The sequence below is a fragment of the Heloderma suspectum genome, chromosome 7, assembly GCF_057233095.1.
Source record: "Heloderma suspectum isolate Gila_16-S chromosome 7, 16-S_ref, whole genome shotgun sequence".
In the NCBI taxonomy this organism is placed as follows: Eukaryota; Metazoa; Chordata; class Lepidosauria; order Squamata; family Helodermatidae; genus Heloderma; species Heloderma suspectum.
In genome coordinates this window covers 17,995,703-18,017,313 of record NC_139464.1, presented here as the reverse complement: position 1 = coordinate 18,017,313, position 21,611 = coordinate 17,995,703, and the positions used below count along the sequence as shown (strand labels likewise).

General features: G+C 46.9%; 1 protein-coding gene and 1 long non-coding RNA gene across 7 annotated transcripts in view; one reads left to right on the top strand and one right to left on the bottom strand.

Annotated features, from left to right (window-relative positions):
- Window positions 1-403: 403 nt before the first annotated feature.
- LOC146339371 (uncharacterized) lies at window positions 404-12,024 on the bottom strand. The gene is made up of 3 exons (XR_014784234.1): window positions 11,922-12,024; window positions 6,565-6,739; window positions 404-3,922 (listed from the first exon to the last, which is right to left on the bottom strand). It is a non-coding gene; the product is annotated as an uncharacterized LOC146339371 (long non-coding RNA).
- Window positions 11,948-21,611, top strand: part of PDE3A (phosphodiesterase 3A) — a 392,649-nt gene continuing 382,985 nt past the window's right edge. For all 6 annotated transcript variants that reach the window (XM_084809193.1, XM_084809190.1, XM_084809192.1 and 3 more), the window contains exon 1: window positions 11,948-13,956. In XM_084809193.1, coding sequence (XP_084665319.1) covers window positions 12,952-13,956 — 1,005 coding nt within the window. In that variant the 5' untranslated portion in view covers window positions 11,948-12,951. The remainder of the gene's footprint in view (window positions 13,957-21,611) is intronic.

Sequence of the window (21,611 nt, the reverse complement as noted above, 5' to 3'; positions counted from 1 at the left end):
ACAGCAAACAAGTTATAAAACCTAATGCACATATGCAAATATTTAAAAACAATCGTGGTTGTCTGATAAGATTTCTTTCAAGTGCAATCGTCATAACATGTGATAAGAAGGAACTGGCAATGAGTTCTGCACCACACATCGGTAAACATCACGTGGGCTGCCACAGTCAGTTCCCAGCACTAAGGCACAATGGGTTGTGTAAAAGAAGCAGTTCGAGGCTTAGTACTGAAACACTCTCCATTAAAGCTCTTAGGATCTTGTGTTTACCTGCAGTATTATCAAGATAGGTTAGACCAGCCTTTCTCAACCTGGTGCCTTCCAGATGGTTTGGGACCACAACTCCCATAATTCCTAGCCAGCATGGCCAATAGTCCATGAATTGTGGGAGTTGTGGTCCCAACACATCTGGAAGGCGCCAAGTTGGGGAAGGAGGAGTTAGACATAGTGCTTGCACCTGGGCTGCAGGCTTAGTTAGCTTCTGTGATGTTCACATAGTGAATAGAAACCCATCACTTGAGCATGATTTCGAGGCACACAGACATGCTGATTTTGCAGAAATGTCTGGGTTGCTTGGTATGATGGAAATGAATTGGATTACATTGAGCAGTGGCTTCCAAATTTCCTACTTGAGGAACCTTTGCACATCGGTAACTCAACCCCTAAGCACTCTAGGCCAGTCACTCAGAAATTCCAAAGAACTTAGCAAGTTGCACCTTACCATCACCCTGCATCAACTGTGTGCACACTTGATACACACTGCGGTGGCCCTATTGACTTGGAGAGTAAGACAAGATGGGGCAAGCTTTCTTTCCAGGAAGCTTCTCATCTACTACCCAAGATCTTTTGGTTGAGGACCTCCACAGTTTCATGGCACAGACCAGTGAAGACTGGTGGCTCTGATTTTGGTGGGGCTATGAATCAATTCTGGGTTTCAGTCAAAACCAGCCAGAACTCTAAAGGAGCTATCAAAGGTACAGCACTTTAGATAGCTCCTTTAGTGTTCTGTCTGGTTCTGACTGAAACCCAGAATCGATTCACAGCCCCACCAAAATTGGAGCCACCGGCCCCACTCTTTTTGCCTTTGGCCCTGCCCCTTTTTGCTTTCGGCCCCACTAGCAACTGGAATGCATCCGAGAACTTCCCCAAAACTAAATTCAACCCTTGGGATGAAAGAGGTTCAACACCCCTGCATTGGGGGCTTGATATCTGGTTTTGCTATCTGCTGGTGCAACCCCCCTTCCCCGTTTCTATCTGTGAAAGAAGCAACTTGCAAGTGACAGAATCCATGGTTTGATAGATATCAAATAGATAGTGCTATTACCTTATTTTAAAGATTGAGTTGAAAAATAAGCAGCACTTAAGGTATGTAGGCATTTATTTATTTATTTATTTCTATACCGCCCAATAGCCGAAGCTCTCTGGGCGGTTCACAAAAATTAAAACCAAACAACACACAATAAAACAATTTAAAATATACAGAACATTAAAACCACAATATAACAATACAACCACAATAAAACCTAGCAGCAGTGCAGGAGTTTAAAATACAGATTTAAAACAGCAAAGATAAAAATTTAGAAAGCTAAAATGCTAAAATGCCTGGGAAAATAAAATGGTCTTCACCTGGCGCCGAAAGGAATACAATGTAGGCGCCAGGCGAACCTCACTATGGAGCTCATTCCAGAGCCGGGGTGCCACAGCAGAAAAAGCCCTCCTCCTAGTAGCCACCCGCCTCACTTCCTTTGGCAGGGGCTCACGGAGAAGGGCCGCTGATGATGATCTTAAGGTCCAGGCAGGCACATATGGGAGGAGGCGATCCTTCAGGTAACCTGGCCCCAAGCCGTTAAGGGTGTTGAATGTTAACACCAGCACTTTGAATCGGGCCCGGAAACGGACTGGCAGCCAGTGGACTGGCATGTTAAAGTTCCATGTGGTGGAATAGGCAGCTTTTTCTAACCTCTATATCACCGGGTTTAAATTCTCTGAATAGTGTTTTTCTTCATTTTTTCTGAGACTAGTGTTATTTTCCACATAATTCATGCCTGCTTGGTTTATATAAACAGAAGCATGGAGCGATTTCTGGGACACTCTTTCCAACATTATTTATTTATGTTGGCAGGTAAAAAAGGTGAGCACCTGTGATCATAGAGTAGTGTTTTGTTTTTAAACGATCCACACAACCATCTTATGTTGTTCCTCCATTGGGGAGAAAAAAAACTCAGAAGAATCAAATATTAATGAAAAATAACATTTCCGCCCCCTAGGGATGTGAAAAAACACATCCTAACTCCAGTGAGATGTCAGAACGCTAAAGCCTGATCCTCAAATTATTGGACTGGTACAATTTCCATTTGAATGAATAACATCCTTGAGAAGCTGGCTACGGCCTGCATCCCGGGACCTCATAGGTTATATTGATTCTAACAGATCAACATCTTTATTTCACATCTGGGTGTAGCACAACTGGAAGAGGTTTTGTTTGTACAACCGCTCCTCCCTTCTTCATGCAGGACACTCCATTTCTTAAGCATCCCCGAGGTATGGGATTCCGCTCAGCCATACTCAAAAGCAGGAATTTTCTGCTCTGGCTGCTGGTGTCTCCGATGAACACTCCAGGTTGCAGGAGGGAGAGAAAAGAGAGCGCAATCTCCTCCCCAGGCCCCACCCCCAACTTCTGATTGGTTCACCTGGAGTTAGGCCTGGGTGATCAATAGGTTAGGCCTTGTCCGGCCAGCTCCTCCTTCCTGCTACATTTGCCTCCTTGCTTCTCATTCCACATCCAGCCTCCTCAGATGGCAGAGTGGGAAGCGGGCCCAATCTACCAGTCCTGCTGACTTATCCCCTCTTCCCTCCCCATTCCTTTTTCCTTGTGTGTCATTTTAGATTGTAAGCAGGGGCTGCCTTGCTTTACTAATTACCTGTAAGCCTTTTTGGCAGAGGAGTTGGATAAAAAGACTTTAAATTGACAAATAAAATGAATAATAAAATAGACAGCTCGCTCACTTTTGACCTGGGCCAGTGAACAACCGGGAGCCTCTTACACATATTTTTAGGTGTGTGCCTAAAATTATTTAAGGGTGCAATCCTATGCATGTTTAGACAGAGAAAAGGCCTACAACTCCCAGCATGCCCCAGCCAGCATGGCTGGCTGGGGCATGCTGGGGGTTGTAGGCCTTTTCTCTGTCTAAACATGCATAGGATTGTGCCCTAAGTCATCCTTGTAAATAACCCTGCAAAAATTACTAGCCTGCAGAGGCTACTATACTGTAGAATACTGCACAATTTGAGAAATTCTACTGCCTTTCTATGCTGGGTGCGGACGAGGCTTGCGCTTAAATACAGGGCTGCTTTAAGTTGTTTCTTAGAAACGTAAAGTGTAAATGTGGCAAAGATGTTGGGGAGATGGAGCCAGCTGCAGGATGTGGATTTTTAAACCATCTCGCATACCCAGCTTTGCTTCTGTACAATGTACCTCTGGATCAGGGGCAGTGTCAAGGGTTCGCATGGTTGGGCGCTTGCTGAGGACCTACACCGAGGGCTCTCCCACACTGGAGGCATTCAAGATGAAGCTGGACAGCCATCTGTCGGGGATGCTTTGACCTGGATTCCAGCATTGAGCAGGGGGTTGGACTCGATGGTCTTATAGGCCCCTTCCTGCCATACTATTCTATGATTCTATGACCCCAGCAAAGACCTACTAATAAGAGTCCCCTGAACTTGCTCCTTCTCTTCACCATTTCAACCTGCTTGTTCATCGTCCTCTCGCTCTGTCCCAGGCAACAGTGGTAGTGAGAAGGAGGTGCAGCAGATGTCCCTGCTGGCTTGCTCATTGACTCTGCCTGGCAAGCAAGCAGGTGGTAGTAATGATAAGGAAGAGGAGGAACTGCAGCTGGTGACAATCCTGGGAAGAACGTAGACTCACCTGGCCGGGGGTGGGTGGGGAGGGAGAAATATATTCAGTTCATATTTTAATGCAGATTTTAATTTTGTACTTTTGAACCATAACTCGCACTTCTGCAAATCAAAACTGTTATCCTATGAAATTTGCACTTTGCTGAATTTTTCATTTGTGTTTTCCAATTAAAAAAAAAGGTACTAAAATGTGTATATTAGGGAAAATGTTTAAAATGCATTACATTAGGGAAATTGCTTGCAAAAACATGTATATTATAGAAAAAATGCTTCTGAATTTTCATGCAAACTTTAAAAAGAAATTCTCAACGTTGACGATGAACCATACTTAATTAAGACTAGAGAAATTTGGAAGTGAGCGAAACTGACACTGAAAGATTTGTCCATCCCTGGTGGGGCACGCTGAGGGTGTCTTGGCCAAGGGTCCTCCAAAAAGTGAAGCTAGCATTGCTCTGGATTATTCTTAGTGTGCAACGCTTGTGTGGAACCACTGAGCAGATGTAGACTGAACTCTGAGAATAAATACTTTCAGAGTTCCCTGACAATACTGGTCTCCACTCCCGTTTAGGACTCAGTTCACCCCCACCTCCCCCAGGTAATCTAAAAGCACACATTCCATACCAAAGCACTCAATGCTGGAAAATGTAGTGGGAAACACCTCCACATTGTTCTGTGACTGTTGTCTACAGTCTAAAAAGCTGTGATGCAAAGCCATACGCTCTGACTGTAGTCATAACAGATACATATTGCCCACTTGTCCTTTTCACCCAACAGGGTCAGACAGGGAACAAGGCATGAAACCCCAGCCAGACACAAATAAATATTAAGACACTGAAAGTACCTTGAAATCTTAAAACCAGTTATTTATTTTGTGGGGTTGAAAAGCCATTGAATTGCTCTCCTTTAATCGGTTGATTCCTTAGCTTTCAGTGTTCCAAAATTGGCAAATACAACCCCGCCCCCCCATGGCTGCGTGCTAAATATATCGCTACACACTGTTGACCTAGACTGTGGCGGTGAACGAAGATCTTTAGGCCTGCAAATGACAAACACTTGTGTGTTTCTAGACTTGTAGGGAAAATTCTGTTACACGCACACAGGTGCCTGAAATCTTAAGGCACCCTTCCCCAACCTGGTTCCCTCCAGATGTTTTGGACTTCAACTCCCATTAGTCCCAGTCACCATAGCCAATGGTCAGGAATGTTGGAAATTGTAGTCCAAAATATCTGTGGGCACCAGGTTGGGGAAAGGTGCTTTAAGGAATGGAAGACAGTGTCATATCCTCCAGTTCCATTAGAAATGTTACAACTGAAAATAGAGAGATGTGTATGGTCTACTTTGTGGATGACCCAGCTTCAGTTTTAGCAAGGGCAGTGCCGTTTATTAGGACTTTAAAAAGTATGGGACATTGTGAAGTTTGAAGTGTGTAACAACATATAAAACATGGCAACAGGGCAGTGGTGTGGGTTTTCCGGAGAACTTTGAAATGGAAATTTTTGTTGTGGCCCTAAATCATTTGAGATATGAAGTAGCATGTTTAACATATGTGGTAAATATTTCTTAAAAAAAAATCCAAATTGTGCCATGTTAATTTTACATGGCATATAAATATCCCAGAATGTTTCCCCAATAACTCAAGTATTTGGATGGAAATACCTGGTTAGAAAAAAGTTCAGTAAAACACACTTGGTCTGAATCCGATGCATACTTACTTGGGTGTAGGCTTCACTGAACACCCCAGAAAGTGCTGTTGTTTTTTAAAAGTAAGAGAGCAATCCCATGATCCCTGGGAGAGCTCTGACTTCGGGAGGGAAAGTCCAAATGGGGATTCCTCCCTCCCCTTCCAGCTAGGGATGGGCGAATGAGCAATGTTAGAGATCACCAGGATTCTCCGAATATCACCTCTCCATGCGTCTCATGCCTGATTCCCATTCGCAACCACTGCTTGCTCTGTGTGAACAGGAAACTTGCGCAAATCAAGAAGCAATCAAACAGGAGATTTGCACAACATTCCCTGATTTGCGCAAATTTTCTCCATAAGCTAAAGCGGGGCTGATTCAGTCTACACAGGAAATTTGCGCAAACTGAACTGGGGAATTGGGAACGAGACTAACACGACTTGTATATTCAACAATAGACAAGTATTTTTGGCAGACACGTGTTCCCGTTTGGAGTGTCGAACGTGGGATGCTCGCATGTTTTGTGAGCAAAAACACAATGCTCATACATCCCTGCTCCCAGCTCCTGCGGAAATAACTGTGTTGGCTTCTTTTTCGAGGACACAGGAATATCCTTGGAAGAGGTCGAGAGAGGTAAAGTGGGCAGGGAGGGAATGGAGAAGAGATGGATACACCCCATCCACAAACCTCTTCTTCTCCCAGCCCTGCCACCAGGTGAGTGAGCTGGATGGGCTCAGAGGCATGTCTAGCCCTAAAAAACAAAACAAGAACAGGAGGCTCTGGATGGCAGAGCATAAGATAGATGGGGTCCTCAGAGACTGAAGGCCTCTGTCTATAGAGTGCCAATCCCATATCTTTAGACAGAAAGAAGTCCTACAACTCCCAGCATGCCCCAGCCAGCTATGGGGCATGCTGGGAGTTGTAGGATTTTCCTGTCTAAACATGCATAGGATTGCACCCTAACTTTACTTACTTCCAAGAAATCATGTATGGCATATGTGGGTGCCCCACGGCCCGCATGTGGCCCTCAGAGGCCTTCTGGTATGGAAGCAAGAACACCTTCTGGTCGTCACTCAGGCAGTTGCTTTGAGAAGGGCCCTGTGATCCTGCCACACAGCCGGTACTGCTGCTGGTAAGGCTGATGGGTGCTTCAAAAGGAGAAGTAGACAAATTTAAAGAAACAGAGGTAAGTGGACTGGTTGTCACCAGACGAGGACGTGTGTGTATGGGTGGGGCTGGGGTTTGAAGGAAAAGAAAAAGAGAGGGGACATTTTGCCATTAAAACCGAGCCAAAGAAAACAAGGAAAGAAAGAAATGAAATGGTTTTGTATTGGTGGATCTCTCTGTCGCAACGCCAGATCTGCCCTTCTCTGGCTCCACTCCTGCTCCCTTCCGGCACGCAGCCCTCAACAGGTCACCCAACTTCGGATGTGGCTCTTGGCCCACAAAAAGGTTGCCCACCCCTGAGGGCCACTGGGAGGCTGCCTCCCAAGATAAATAACATATTTACCTGGGAGTAAGCCCCACTTAACTGAGTGGAACTTGGTTAACTTGGAGTGGAACTCTGAGCAGACATGTATTGGACTGTATTGTTGACTGGTATTGTATCTAAGGGGGAGACAAAGCTGGCCCCATACATCAGCCAGACAGGGAGGTGCTACAGGGAGCTCGCTTCACCCTCCCTGCTAGAAAAAGCAGCCATAAGAACTTCAGAACGAAGACCTGGTGCCTGAGTTTTGCTTTTTTCCTCCTCCCTCCCCATCTTTTTCCTTTGGTGTTGTCTTTTAGACTGTATGCCTGAGGGCAGGGAACTGTCTTATTAATTTTTGTGAAAAACTCTGGGAGCCTTTTTCTGGGTGAAAAGCAGGGTGAAAATGTCGTAAATACAAGTGTGGGATTGCACTATTATACTCAAATTCAAAGCTTTACTTAGAAATGATTTTTACTGAAATACTGGTAAATATTTTAAGGTGTGGAAATTCAGTAGCATATACTCACTCACCTTACGTTATTTAGATTATGCAGTGGGGGTGGGAAATGAGAGTCATGAAAACTGTTCACATGCTAATTTTAGCAGGGCTGAAGAGCTGTGTGCTTAAGTGTATGTGCTTCCCAGGGTTGGCCACCTGAAAAAAAGTGAACTTCCACTTTGATTTTAGATGTGGGCTGCAATGCTATTCACATTTACCTGGGAGTAAGCCCCACTTAACTGAGTGGAACTCTGAGTAGACATGTATAGGATTGCATTGTTGACTGGTATTGTATCCATTCTACTTGCTCATTTGATTTGCACTGTAGTCATCTAGTACGTTACTAATTTTCTGGAAACAATGCATTTCTAAAACCCAAAATATTTCCACAGTAAAATGTAGCAGTGGAAACATTCCCCCCCAGTCTCCCCACATCACTGGAGCTAGAGGACACTAGTGTACCTTGGAAAACTAAGGGCACATCCTATGCATGTTTAGACAGAGAAAAGGCCTACAACTCCCAGCATGCCCCAGCCAGCTGTATGCCTTTTCTCTGTCTAAACATGCATAGGATTGCGCCCTATGTTACTATGCTGGATGGATGCACCGATCAATCCCATCTGAACACTGTCTGCATGCCAATTAGGGATGTTTGAGAATTTCATTCTTATTTGCTTCGGGCCAGAATTTGCCCCGTTTGCACCCCTGAATGCAAATACGTTTTCCTGGAAACGTTTTCCTGGAAATGCTTGCGTATTCCTGAGCTTGCATTCAGAAAATGTGCACCTTAAAAAAGAGAGCATTTTCACGTTTTAGCTAAGGCCGGCGGGAGGGAATGTGCATGTGGGTGAGTACTTTAAAAACTGTACACCCAAATGTGCACTTTTCGCATTTGAACAACAACTTCAACAAGCTTGTAATCAGGAATGTAAACGAGGCAAACCATGCATCAAAGTGAAATTCAGAGAACCTTGACGAGATTAAGCTTAACTGATTCCCCCATCTCCAGGGCTGACTCTCCTTCCTTCTAGAAGCAGCTCTTGAGAGCCCCCCAATCCTATGAAGCAAGTTTCATGGGATGTGGGGAGCAAGAGAGGCAGCAATTCCCAGTGTGCGAGCAGAAGCGCCTGCAGCTTGCAGAGGGGGGACGTTTTGGGCCCAAGCTACAGATCTCTAGTCACTGATCACCATTAAATAGGATGCAATCCTGTACACTAGTGTACACTAGTGTCCTCTAGCTCCAGTGGATCAGTACAACCAGAGATATGTCGGTATACCATCGGAAGATGGGACTCCCAGGTCGGAAGATGGTCAAAATGCTATTGGGGAGGAACAGGGGATAAGTTCAACTAGCCCCAGATGTGATGACTCAGCTAGCTCAAAGCTGAAAGGACGGCTAGCAGCCGATGGTGCTGGTGGTGAACGATGAATCCGATGTTCAAAAGATCAACACACCTTAGGAACCTGGAATGTAAGATCTATAAGCCAGGGCAAATTGGATGTGGTTGCTGGGGAGATGTCAAGATTAAATATAGACATTTTGGGTGTCAGTGAACTGAAATGGACTGGAATGGGCCACTTCACATCAAATGACCACCAGATCTACTACTGTGGACAGGAAGACCACAGAAGAAATGGAGTAGCCTTCATAATTAATAACGAAGTGGCTAAAGCAGTGCTTGGATACAATCCAAAAAATGACAGAATGATCTCAATTCGAATTCAGGGTAAGCCATTTAACATCACAGTGATCCAAATATACGCCCCAACCACAGATGCTGAAGAAGGAGAAGTAGATCAGTTCTATGAGGATCTGCAGCACCTACTGGATAGTACGCCAAAAAAAGTGAGCTAGAGCCAGACTTCCTGAAGAGTGAGGTTGAATGGGCCTTAAGAAGCATTGCTAATAACAAGGCAGCAGGAGATGACGGCATCCCAGCTGAACTGTTTAAAATCTTGCAAGATGATGCTGTCAAGGTGATGCATGCCATATGCCAGCAAATTTGGAAAACACAAGAATGGCCAACAGATTGGAAAAGATCAACTTATATCCCCATACCAAAAAAGGGAAGCACCAAAGAATGTTCAAACTATCGAACAGTGGCACTTATTTCACATGCCAGTAAGGTAATGCTCAAGATCTTGCAAGGTAGACTCCAGCAATTCATGGAACGAGAATTACCAGATGTACAAGCTGGGTTTAGAAAAGGCAGAGGAACTAGAGACCAAATTGCCAATATCCGCTGGATAATGGAGAAAGCCAGGGAGTTTCAGAAAAACTTCTATTTCTGTTTTATTGACTATTCTAAAGCCTTTGACTGTGTGGATCACAACAAATTGTGGCAAGTTCTTGGTGGTATGGGGATACCAAGGCATCTTGTCTGCCTCCTGAGGAATCTGTATAACGACCAAGTAGCAACAGTAAGAACAGACCACGGAACAACGGACTGGTTTACGATCGGGAAAGGAGTACGGTAGGGTTGTATACTCTCACCCTACCTATTCAACCTGTACACAGAACACATCATGCGACATGCTGGGCTTGATGAAGCCAAGGCTGGAGTTAAAATCGCTGGAAGAAACATTAACAATCTCAGATATGCAGATGATACCACTTTGATGGCTGAAAGTGAGGAGGAGCTGAGGAACCTTATGACGAAGGTGAAAGAAGAAAGTGCAAAAGCTGGGTTGCAGTGAAACCTCAAAAAACCCACACCAAGATTATGGCAACCAGCTTGACTGATAACTGGCAAATAGAGGGAGAAAACGTGGAGGCAGTGACAGACTTTGTCTTTCTAGACGCAAAGATTACTGCAGACGCTGACTGCAGCCAGGAAATCAGAAGACATTTACTTCTTGGGAGGATAGCAATGACAAATCTTGATAAGAGCAGAGACATCACACTGACAACAAAGGTCCACATAGTTAAAGCAATGGTATTCCCCATAATAACCTATGGCTGCGAGAGCTGGACCATAAGGAAGGCTGAGCGAAGGAAGATAGATGCTTTTGAACTGTGGTGCTGGAGGAAAGTTCTGAGAGTGCCTTGGACTGCAAGAAGATCAAACCAGTCCATACTCCAGGAAAGAAAGCCAGACTGCTCACTTGAGGGAATGATCTTAAAGGCAAAACTGAAGTACTTTGGCCAAATCATGAGAAGACAGGATACCCTGGAGAAGATGCTGATGCTAGGGAAAGTGGAAGGCAAAAGGAAGAGGGGCCGACCAAGGGCAAGATGGATGGATGATATTCTGGAGGTAACGGACTCCACCTTGGGGGAGCTGGGGGTGGCGACGGCCGACAGGAAGTTGAGGTGTGGGCTGGTCCAGGAAGTCACGAAGAGTCAGAAGCGACTGACCGAATAAACAACAATCCTGTACATGTTTAGACAGAAAAAAAGTCCTACAACTCCCAGCATTCCCCAGCCAGCCATAGGACATTAGAGAATATAATCTAAGGTGGGCTTCTGCAACCTGGTGCCCTCCAGATGTTGTAGACTACAACTCCCATCAGCCAGCATGGTCAGACATGATGGGAGTTGTAGTTCAAAGCATCTGGAGGGTGTCAGGTAGGGGAAAGCTTTTCCCACATGAGCAAAGGAAGGAAATGGTACTTTCAAGAGCACAAAAGATCTGAATACAGGAAGGGCGGATATTGCTATGCGGGAAATTCAAATCTCCAACCCAGGCTTTCTGAAATTTATTTTACTGATTAAAAACAAAACAAAAACACCCAATATTTTTAGACTCCCCTTCTGGCCCTTTTAGACGGCTTAAGTCTACCCTGCCTGCTCACCGGGCACGCCAAGCCTCTTGGGCTCCAACAGCACACAACCCTTTGCACTTTGGCTCAGAAGTAAACGCCAGCCTGTTTCGCGGGGCTCGCGCCCCAGGTGGGTGTGCACGGGGCTGCGACAGCAGGCTCCACATTTTAGGCACCGCTACCCCGGCACACACAAAAAAGTCCCCTCGAGCTCAGTGGGCCCTGCTTCCAGGAAAGCAGGATGGCGGGGTAATTAAATGTGACCCGCTTTCTACCCCATCCCCTCCGCTGCGCGCTTCTGGCCTGGAGGCTGTGGCAAGAGGTGCCAACCAAGGGGAAATGCATTTGCTGCGACCTGATTGTGTCTCTCGCTGTCCTGCAAAGCGTAGTTCCCCACCCACCCGGTGTGCAGCGCCGAGCTGGGCTAAGACAGCGAACGCGGCAGGATCAGCCCCTCTCCCCCTCCTCACTCCCCGACCCCCAAGCAGAGCTGGCGCATGCTTGCCCAAGGGGGGGCGCTACGGCTCCTGCCTGTACCCCCCCCCCGCGTTCCTCCCCGCCTCCACCTGCCCCCTCCTTCCAGGAGTGTTAATCCCACCTCGGCCCATACTGCCGGCTCGATCTTCCTCGGGTCCTTCGCGGCGGGGCTCTTGCAGCAGCACCTTTTCTTTTTCTTTCTTTCTTCCCTCTTGCAACGGCATCAGAGAAGCCGAGAGGGGGAGAAGGAGGTTTTGCTTCTCTCCCTCGCCGAGGCGCCCTCCCTCCGCCGGCTTCCTTCGAACTTACGGCAACTTCGCCGCCGGGCGCCTTCGGGGTGCGCCGCGTCTTCCCGCCTCGACGCGGCGATGGGCCGCCGGCTCCCTCTCCCCAGCCCCGGGGAGCGGCGGCGATCGGGGGCTTCTGGCTGGGCCCCCGCTGGGAACGGCCGCCCGAGCGGAGCGGCGGCGTGAGAGAGACGCGCGGAGCGGCGGCGAGGGCGCGGAGCGGGCGGAGGAGGAGGCGGCGCGAGCGGGGGGAAGAACTTCCCGGCGGCAGGCGGCTCCAGCCCGCCGCCGCCGCGCCTCCTCCCCGGGCCGAGAGGCGGGGAAGCCCGGGAGCGCCCGTGGCCTAATAGGATCACCCTCCGAGCCACGCCAGCCCCCGGGAGGGAGCCGCGCGCGGGCCGCTCTTTCACGGTTCTCGCGCCGCGTGGTTCCACGTCCTGGTGTTCGCCCGGAGAGCAACGCGGAGACCGCGCTTCCCAAGCCCGCGATGGAAAATGTGTAGCCCCCATCCGACGCCGCCCAACTCCTCCTCCGATGCCGCTCCGTCCACTTTCACACATCGCCTCCCGCACGCGCCGCCCGCCCGCGAGCTGCTCGGCGTGATCTCTGCCCTTTAAAAAGAAAAGGGAAATCTATTCGGAGGCATCCCCCCCCCCCGCCCCACTTCCCTCCTCTGCAAGGACGTTGTTTTAGGAATTACTGCCGCTGCGCGCGCATCAAAGAGTAAGACCCTTTTTTTCCGGCGGGGGCGGAAAGAGGGGGCCCAGTCTTGAAACCGACATCCCTCTCTCCCCCCCCCCGGGAAGTGGGGAGAGGGAAGTGGGGAAAGCCCCCCCCAAAAAAAAAATTAAAAGCCCCCTCGCTATGGCTGTGAGCGGCGACTCTGCGAGCAGGGTCGACAGCAATTGCAGCTGGAGCCCGGGCGAAGAGAAAACCCCCGAGGCTGCCGCGGAGGAAGGAGCGCTAGAAGCCGGTTGCAACGGCTGCTGTCCCTCGGTTGGGCCGGAGGAAGCGGAGCGGAGGAACAGCCCTGCCGGCGGCAGCAGCAGCAGCAGCAATGGGGCAATAGGAGAGCCGAGCGGCCCGGGCGCTTTGCCCCCGGGCTGGAAGCCCCGCAAACTTTCCCGGGCGCTGGGCGCAGGCTCGCTGGCGCTGCTCCTGGCGCTGGGGATCCGCCTGGCGCGGAGCGCCGCCGAGGAAGAGGAAGAGGCCGGCCCCGGCGCAGGGCCCCCCGCAGCGGGGAGCTGGCCCCCGATCCCCGGCGCTGCGCTGGGCTGCTGCCTCCTGGCCGCCTACTTCTGGCTGGGCTCGGACTTGCTGCGCGCCGGGGTCCGCCTGCGCACGGCCGCCCTGCTCGTGGCCGCCTGCTGCGGGGGGGAAGCGCTGGCGCAGATGGGCTTGGCCCCGGGGGAGGACCGCCTGCTCTCCTTCGCCGCCACAGGGGTGGTGCTCGGCTGCCTGGCCGGCGGGACATGGCTGGCGCTGCGGCTCCGCCAGGGCGTCCTCATGATCGCCTTGACTAGCGCCCTGCGGATCGCCTCGCTCGTCTCCTTGGGGGGCGTCCGGGCGCCGTGGAGACCGTACCTGGCGTACCTCCTCGCCCTGCTGGGCATCCTCTTGGCCGGCTGCGCGCCGCGCGCCGCGCGGGCCCGCCGCGCCGCCGGGACACGGGCGGGGGAGGACGGCCGAGGAGGGGCGGAAGGAGCCGAGTCCGCCGCCGCCGCCGCTGCGCCCGGCCGGCCGGCCGAGGAAGAGGTGCCGGGCTTTAAGAGGAGGCGGCGATCCAGCTCCATGATCTCCGCCGAGATGGCGGGCTGCGGCAATAAATCCCATCGCAGGACCTCTCTGCCTTGCATCCCTCGGGAGCAGGTAAGGGACATCGGGCGCCTAGTTGTGTGAGTGTGTGTGTGTGTGTGTGTGTGAGAGAGAGAGAGAGAGAGAGAGAGAGTGGGGGGTCCTCTTCTCCAGAGGGACGCTCGGATCATGTGCGCCGCGCTGAGCTGGGGGGCTTGGGCGAAAGTGCGAGGGGGCTTCTTTGCGGACTGGGGCGCGCAGGCAGGCGCGCGCAGGCGAGAGAAGGAAACTTCGCGGGGAAGTTCTCGGCAAACTCCCCCGCGACTGCCGCCACCCCTGCTGCCTCGAAGCAGAAGCGACGCTTCTCCGAACCGCAGAATTCAAATGCAGAACCAAACCTCTCCACGACCTCATCCAAGCCAATTTGACCCCCTCCCCGCCGCTCCTCCAGCTTTCTGTCTTTTTTTTTTTTGACAGTACCGGGTTTTATGTTTTGAAGACGGTGCTCTTGAAAACCTTCCCTGGCCAGCCTTCTTGCGAGATGCAGCTTCAGCCTGAAGAATGTTGGGTAGCTTCCGCCACCCCCTTGAAAACAGAAACAAACAACCCTTTTTTCTTAACGCATCGGACTGCAGGAGACAAGCTCTTTTCCTGAGGAGTAGGCCCTTTCAAGGCAATGGGACTGTTTTGGGAGGAACGGGTTTCTCTTGGGTGTGGGGTGGTGGTGCTGCATTGCATAACTTTCAGTCAGGTCCCTTTGAAAAATTATTTGGAGCATAATGTTCGTGCGAAATAGATGTTGGTGCGATATTTCTTTGAAAGGAAAAGGATATGTTTTTCCATTTGCTGGCGCCAGTTCTGTCCACTGACCTCTACTCCCTGCCCCTGACTTTGCTGGGGTAGTAGAGATCTTGTGCGTAGTGTTAAATGTTCCTTTAAAAGGCTTCCTCGTTCCAAATGGACAGATGTTCAGTTCTGTTATATTTAAGGCATGCTTCTTGCATCGACTTTTCACGCAAGGTCTGTAATAGTTCCTCGGTTGCCACTTTTGCGCACTTAGCCTTCATGTTCCAGTTAGAATTCTGCAGTGGGGCGGGGGGCGCTTGTATACCATTCTGTGTCGCCTCATTTTTATGCTGGACGTGTGGCTTTTCTTTTCTTTTTAGTTTGACTATAGAAAAAGAGGGTGCTGTGGGAATCAGAAGGTTAAGATGTCTTGGAAACTTTTCCAGAAGTTGTGGAAATGGGTGCAGAAACTGAGTTTCTTTGTGATTCAAGGAAGAATGTTCAACATGCTATGAAAATGAAATTTTGCACTTTAGCTTCCCGAATTCCTGTTTAAAAGACATATGGAGTGACACTCAACCCATTGGAACCAAAGCTTGAGCATTTAATACTAATTGTGGGCATTATAGAGACCTTAACTGAGTTTTGTCTGTGGATTTTAATGACACCAAGATCCTGATTCTAAGCAAACTTGAGCCTTGAGCCTTTACATGTTTACTTGGAAGTATGCCCTGCTGAGCTCAGTGGAATTTACTCCCAAGTAAATCGGCATAGGATTGCAACCGTACTTGAAAGCAAGTTCCATTGACGTCAGCGGGCCTTCCATTTAATGTGTGGAATATCAGTTTGACCATCTTCTTAAATCCAAGTATTTTAGTTTAGCTGGGTTGTGGATTAACTAATCTCAGTGGCAATATGGAATAATATTTTTTCAGTGGTTTGTTTAGGGGTAATGCTTCTGCAATGGCGTGAGCTCTTCAATAAAGGTGTTATACACCCTACTTTTAATCATGTGGTGTGGAAGCAATTTCCAATGATTTAAAACACACACACACACTTACTTACTAAGCATTGCTTTAGGATGAAGGGGTGGTAGGCTGCTATCCTAAATACACGTACTTGGATGTAAGTTCAGCTGAACCAAAGGCACTTTCCGTAGGTATTTAGGGTCAAGTACCAGCTAACTGTTCAAATAATGTGTGGTATTATCTTCCTAAAGGCTATTTTCATCTCTGTTTTGATTAGAACCATCTATGCATTTTCCAGACAATTACATCAAACCATTTGACATGGATGACAAATTTCTCTCCTGCCCTCCCTTCATCCCTGGGATTGATTAGATTTACATTGTTTTGTGGATACATGACATTTTCTCAAGGATTCCCCATCAATCATACATCTTTGAGGTTGAATTTGCCACAAATGCACCTAGTTAATTTTTTAAAGGAATAAAATATATATTGACCATACTTTCCGAGCAAAAAAGCACATGAACAAAAATGTGGGATTCCAAGTCTTTGTCATATTTTGGATTCTGTGTGAGGGTTATTAAAATATGAAGCCTCTGTTTTTTGTTAAAGTTTAAGGGGGTAAAAATAAGGCTAAATTAATTTTTCAAAAATTATAATTTGCAGTGGCCAGAACTTTTCTGCTGCTTTCCGTAGCACTTTAGATAATAGCAACTTTCGAGAAAATGTGTTTGTATTCAATCACTTTAATGTGGTCTGCTAAACTCTTCTCTAGGTACTGTAATTTGCATATAACAGCTTCTCAAATCACTTAAATTTATGATGTAGGACAAATTAGTGTCCTTAATTGGGTTTCTATTAATCTGTATGAGGTTACTTATGCAACAGGCATGAAATCAGAGGCATCAAACGACACTGCCATGGAGTGGTTCAGTTTCTTGTGGGATGTTTCATATCTCCTTGATCCATATAGAGATTTTGGGCTGTCACTGCATCTTGGGAAGTCTGGGGTGCCTTCTCCCTTTCAGCTTGCTGACAGCAAAAGAAGCTTGTGGTTTGTAAAAGGAAAAGTGGATGATTGTGGGTAGTATTTAAAATGGTTATATGTAGCACTTTAAACTCCTTGATTTGAAGTTGTAAACTGTTCTCCCCCCACCCACCAAACACAAGGTTTTGGAAATGTTGCTTTAAGACTATGGAAATCTTGCATTGAGACTCAGCAACTTCACTTTTAGCTTGACCTATATAGAGGATAATGCTGTGATGACAGAGTAGGTGCAGTTTCTCTTTCTTGTTAAAGATCATGTCTGATTTGAAACTGGACCTCCATACCAGGTAATGAAAGATGCAGTTTTTAAAAAACTTGACTTCTTGAAAATTACGGTACTTCTTTCAGGCCTGAGCAGGAAGCGTCCTGTCCCGGGAAACCATGAAGGCTTTTAAGAATGTAAAAACTGCATTTGGCTCCACTAAAATACAGAAACGTTCTAAATCTAAATTTGGTTGACCCTGAACAATCAATAGAACAATGTGCACAACTGGTAGAAAGGTTAGCATTATGGTGGGATTTCAGTGTTTTCTCTTGATTTGATTGTAATATCCTTCTGAAATGAAAGCTACATTTCTGTAAATAAAATCTAGGTGATCGTATTAATTAAGCATACACCTCACAGTTATTCTGGGAAATTATGACTACTATCTGTTTTTCATTCATCCAAATGGTTGAGTTTATTTCTCAAAAAGCAAAGGAAACACAAATGGAAAAACTCCTAAAGAGTGTGGCTCCTTCTTCACGATGAACAGCGATGCTAGGAGTATTATGTATGCAAAGATGCAAGTGTTTCAACATGTGGAGATGGCAGACATGTAGTCACCAAATGAGGCAGGAGGAATTTGAGGGTAGATGTAGCCTTTAGAATCTAACTTGGTTCATCTGTGACAGGTTTCTGTGAAAGATTAAAGAAGAAGGAAGAGCAAAAACATTGTGAATGATTGTCATCAAGTGCTAATGTGTTTTGGATTTGTAATTCACATAAGTGGATTTGGTTGAGGTCCTACCGCTTTCTGGTATTCCACAGCTGGAGTTAGAAGCATGTTTCTATTATTATTATTATTATTATTATTATTATTATTATTATTACACCATCAATGTACATGGTAGTTTACACAAAAAACAAAGACAGGGTCTTTGCCCCAAGGCACTTACAGTTGACACTAGGCCTGCATACCTTGTGGCTCGCTAATTCAAATGCAGCTGGCCACTTTTGGTGCCTTGCCCCTGGAATTGAAAATGTCCCCGTTTTGCTGCCGGCCTGGGAATGCAAGAGCAGGGAAGTTGTTGAGCATGTGGCTGATGGGCCGTGTTTACTGTAATAGATCATGAGCTCTCCAGGTCTTATCTAAAGCCTGACAGTGGGGAAAGAACAGAGGGCGGGAATTGGTAGTAGAGTCAAAACTAACGAAGGTTGAATATGCGCAAATGCAGTTAAATGTGCTCAGGTGTAGTCGTGGATGGAGTTGTGTTTAGCATTTCAAACCCTTGATCTCAGGTTTTGATTTTGCGTTACTGTTCTGCAGTCACAAAGGGACTGCTTGGAAGCTGCATCGTGGCAAAGATGGCGATGATTTATTCCGTGCCATCTATATATATGGTGTCTTACAGAGTTACCAAGCCAGCACAGGCAGCTCTCTGCTCCCAAGGAGCTTACAATCTAAGATGCTGAGGAAATGGCAGAAAAGCATAGGGAGGGAAAGATGCGGGCAAATGATGTTGCATGTGCTTAAAGCTTGGTTGCAGTTTTAAGAGTTCATAGGAAGCTGTGTTCTGCCATATCTGTCTTTTTGACCATCCAGCCCGATGTTATCTGCTCCGACTGGCAGCCTCTTGCAAGAGTCTCCAGGAGGGGCATTTTTCGTCACCTGCTACCTCATCCTCTCAACTGGAAATGTCTGGGCTTGAACCTGGGACCTTCTGCATGCAAATCATGTGCTCTACTGCTGAACTGTGGCCACCTATTCTTGGGTACCTTTTCTGCCCCACTACTGCATGCCTAGCAAGGCTCAAATCTAAGCCCAAGGCCTCCCAGTAAGCTGAGTGGAGATTTCAAAGGCCTTCTGTTGCCATGTCTAAAATTCTCTCTATTGGGCCTTATTGGCTGCCCTACTTCGACATGAGATTCATGTGAAAGCTTCTTGTTATATGCTTGCACAGTGGCTAATAAAATGTGGGGTTTGGATGTACTCACAGGCAGCAGTGTTGCCTCTATAAAACCATTTGTTTGACTGACTTTCGCCTCCTGTAACCCTATTGCCCCAGTTGGTGAAAAGGAGCTCGTCTCTGTGTTCCTTAACGTGTCTGGCATGCCCAGCGTTGTCAACCATTTCTGGCAGCGTGTGTAGCCCTTCAGTCCCTTAATTGGAAATTGAACCAGGGCCGGTTATATAGTTCAAACACAAGCTGTATCACTGAGGCACAGAGACTCCCAGGTGGTTGCTTCTTAAGGTGGTGTGTCTCTGTTGACCTCTTCTTAAGGTGGTGTGTCTCTGTTGACCTCTTCTTAAGGTGGTGTGTCTCTGTTGACCTCTTCTCTTGGCTGCAGGGACTGGCTTCTGGAATTAGACTACTGGTCTTTCCAGCTAGTATCTCACTATTCTGTTGTTTTGACAGTGGCTTCCCGGATGGATTTACCAGCTAGACTGCTGATACCAGTGAGGCATCTCCAAGCTTGTAGATATTAGCTGCTCACCTGCAATGAATAAAACTCTCCAAGTGATCAGGCAGGGATGCTTTCATCTGAAATGAGTTGGTGAGTTTTGGTTTCAATGCAACCAGTGTGCCACGGGCTAGCAAAAGTTCCAGAAATGGCAACTTTTTTGTTTTAAGGAGGGCTGATCATCTGTTGTTCTTAGATCCCAGGATCTGATCGCGAGAGAGCTTATCTGATTATGGATTTTATACTGCTGGTTGCCATGTTCAGTAGCCGCCATTGGATTTACCCTCCACATTCACATTTAATCCTGTTATGCTGTGCCCATTGCAACATCTTTGGTGACATGCTCCTTTTAGGTAGTCACGACTGGGGAAGGCAATGGCAAACCACCCCGCTACAGTCTGCCATGAAAACGCCGGCGAAAGCGGCATCCCTCTAGGAGTCAGCAATGACTCGGTGCTTGCACAGGAGGAACCTTTCCTTTCCATAGTACCAGGAGTGGTTTCCAACAGTGTCAACCTAATTTTGTGCATTTTTACTCAGACGTAATTACCACTGAGTTCAGTAGAATATATGTCTACGATAAGTGTGCGTAGGATTGCCTGTATGTGTCCCCTAACCACCACTACCACCTGTCAATTTATTTTCTCTCCTAGGAACGTGTATAGTTCCAGCTCCCCTTCTGCCTCCTCTTCTTTGCAAACAAAGAAATCCAATTGTTAGTCATTACTAACTGAAGTCCCATTCATTGCAATGGGTCTACTCTAAGTAGGACTTATGTTGGATTTTATCCCAAATCGATGGAGTTGAAAGGAAATCAGTCACTCTTCACTGGGCTTACAACAGCATCTCTGAAGCTGGACATTGTTTTGCAACTTTTAACTTTTCACGAGGGCTGGTATCTGGCTCCCTCTTCCATCTGTCTAGTTTGCTTTTCTACTTGAAATTGTTCTTCTGTATTTATGCATTATGTTAGGCATGGTACTTTAGAAAGTATAAGAGGATTGGTAGGTCCCTGTCCTGAGGTGATTACAGTGGAAAACATGACACGGGGGAGACATCCGAGAAAGGGGAGGGAAATGAGGCCCCAAGTAAGTAAAAGAAAAATATGCTATTTCAGTTATTCATACTTTGTGATAATTGGGTATTGGGACTAAAGGGTTATGGAAAAGGATTGTTTTGAGGAAACTGGGGTTCTGAGGTATCTTGTTTCTCTCAGCTGCTCGCCCCCACCTCATTCTTCATTGTATTAAGATATAAAAATCAGTAGATACAACTGCATTGATGAAGTAGTTCATATTATATGTAGTTTGCGTATCCCAGGACAAAATATATCCTGTTCTAGCGATGCCCATGACAGATCATAATCTGTAAACATAAGCCATCCCCCCAAAAAAAATATTAAAGGAATCCCCTTGTCTTACATAATTCAGTAAAAAGTTAATGATTATAATTATTAAGTCTTATAACTCATAAATAAGTTCAGTTCTATTGCAACTTCGTAAAATAGGATTATTTAAAACAACAGATTCTAACTTCTATGAAAGCCACGCATGCATTTCCTGACTTTGCTCACTCTGTTAATTAAAATGTCATTTAAAATACTCTTAAAATTTGAAAGGTGGGGTCTGCGATGGACAAAATCGTTTATAAAAAAGTGTGAAACGAAATCTTTTTAAACTTACTGGAGGCAAAGCAGTGGGAATACAGTGGAGGGTTTCAGCTGATTTTAAATGGTGTGTAAAGTGAAATACACACACACAGGTAAAGATGTTGAGCTGAAAGAAACACAGTGTATGCTGGGGGTTGTTGTGTCCTTTGAATAAACAGCTAGAACAGTGATTTACTGTTGAAATGTGTGTTGCGATTTTCTGTGTGAATGTGTGGTGGGGGTTAGCGACTCACAAATGTTCAGGTTGTTAATTGTGCCACTTAGATGAATGGGTTTGCTGTGCTTGTTCTTAAAGTTTCCTTTTTGGGTAGGTCTTGCTTAAATTTTGTGTGCGCTCATATTGTGCCAATACAAGGAATTGTTCTCTTCTTTCCTTCATGCCCCTGCCTCCAAACCTTAAATTAATTTAAATTTAAAGGTTTGGAAATTGCCATCTGTCCTCCTTCATTTTTTGGCATTTGAACCCCCCCCCCCACACACACATACACACATAAGGGATGTCGGAGAAATCTGTAACAGAACCAGATGAGTTCAGATTTTCATGAAGCCAACCCATGGATCCTGCTGTGGGCCACAGCTTTTCCCCTGTTGGGT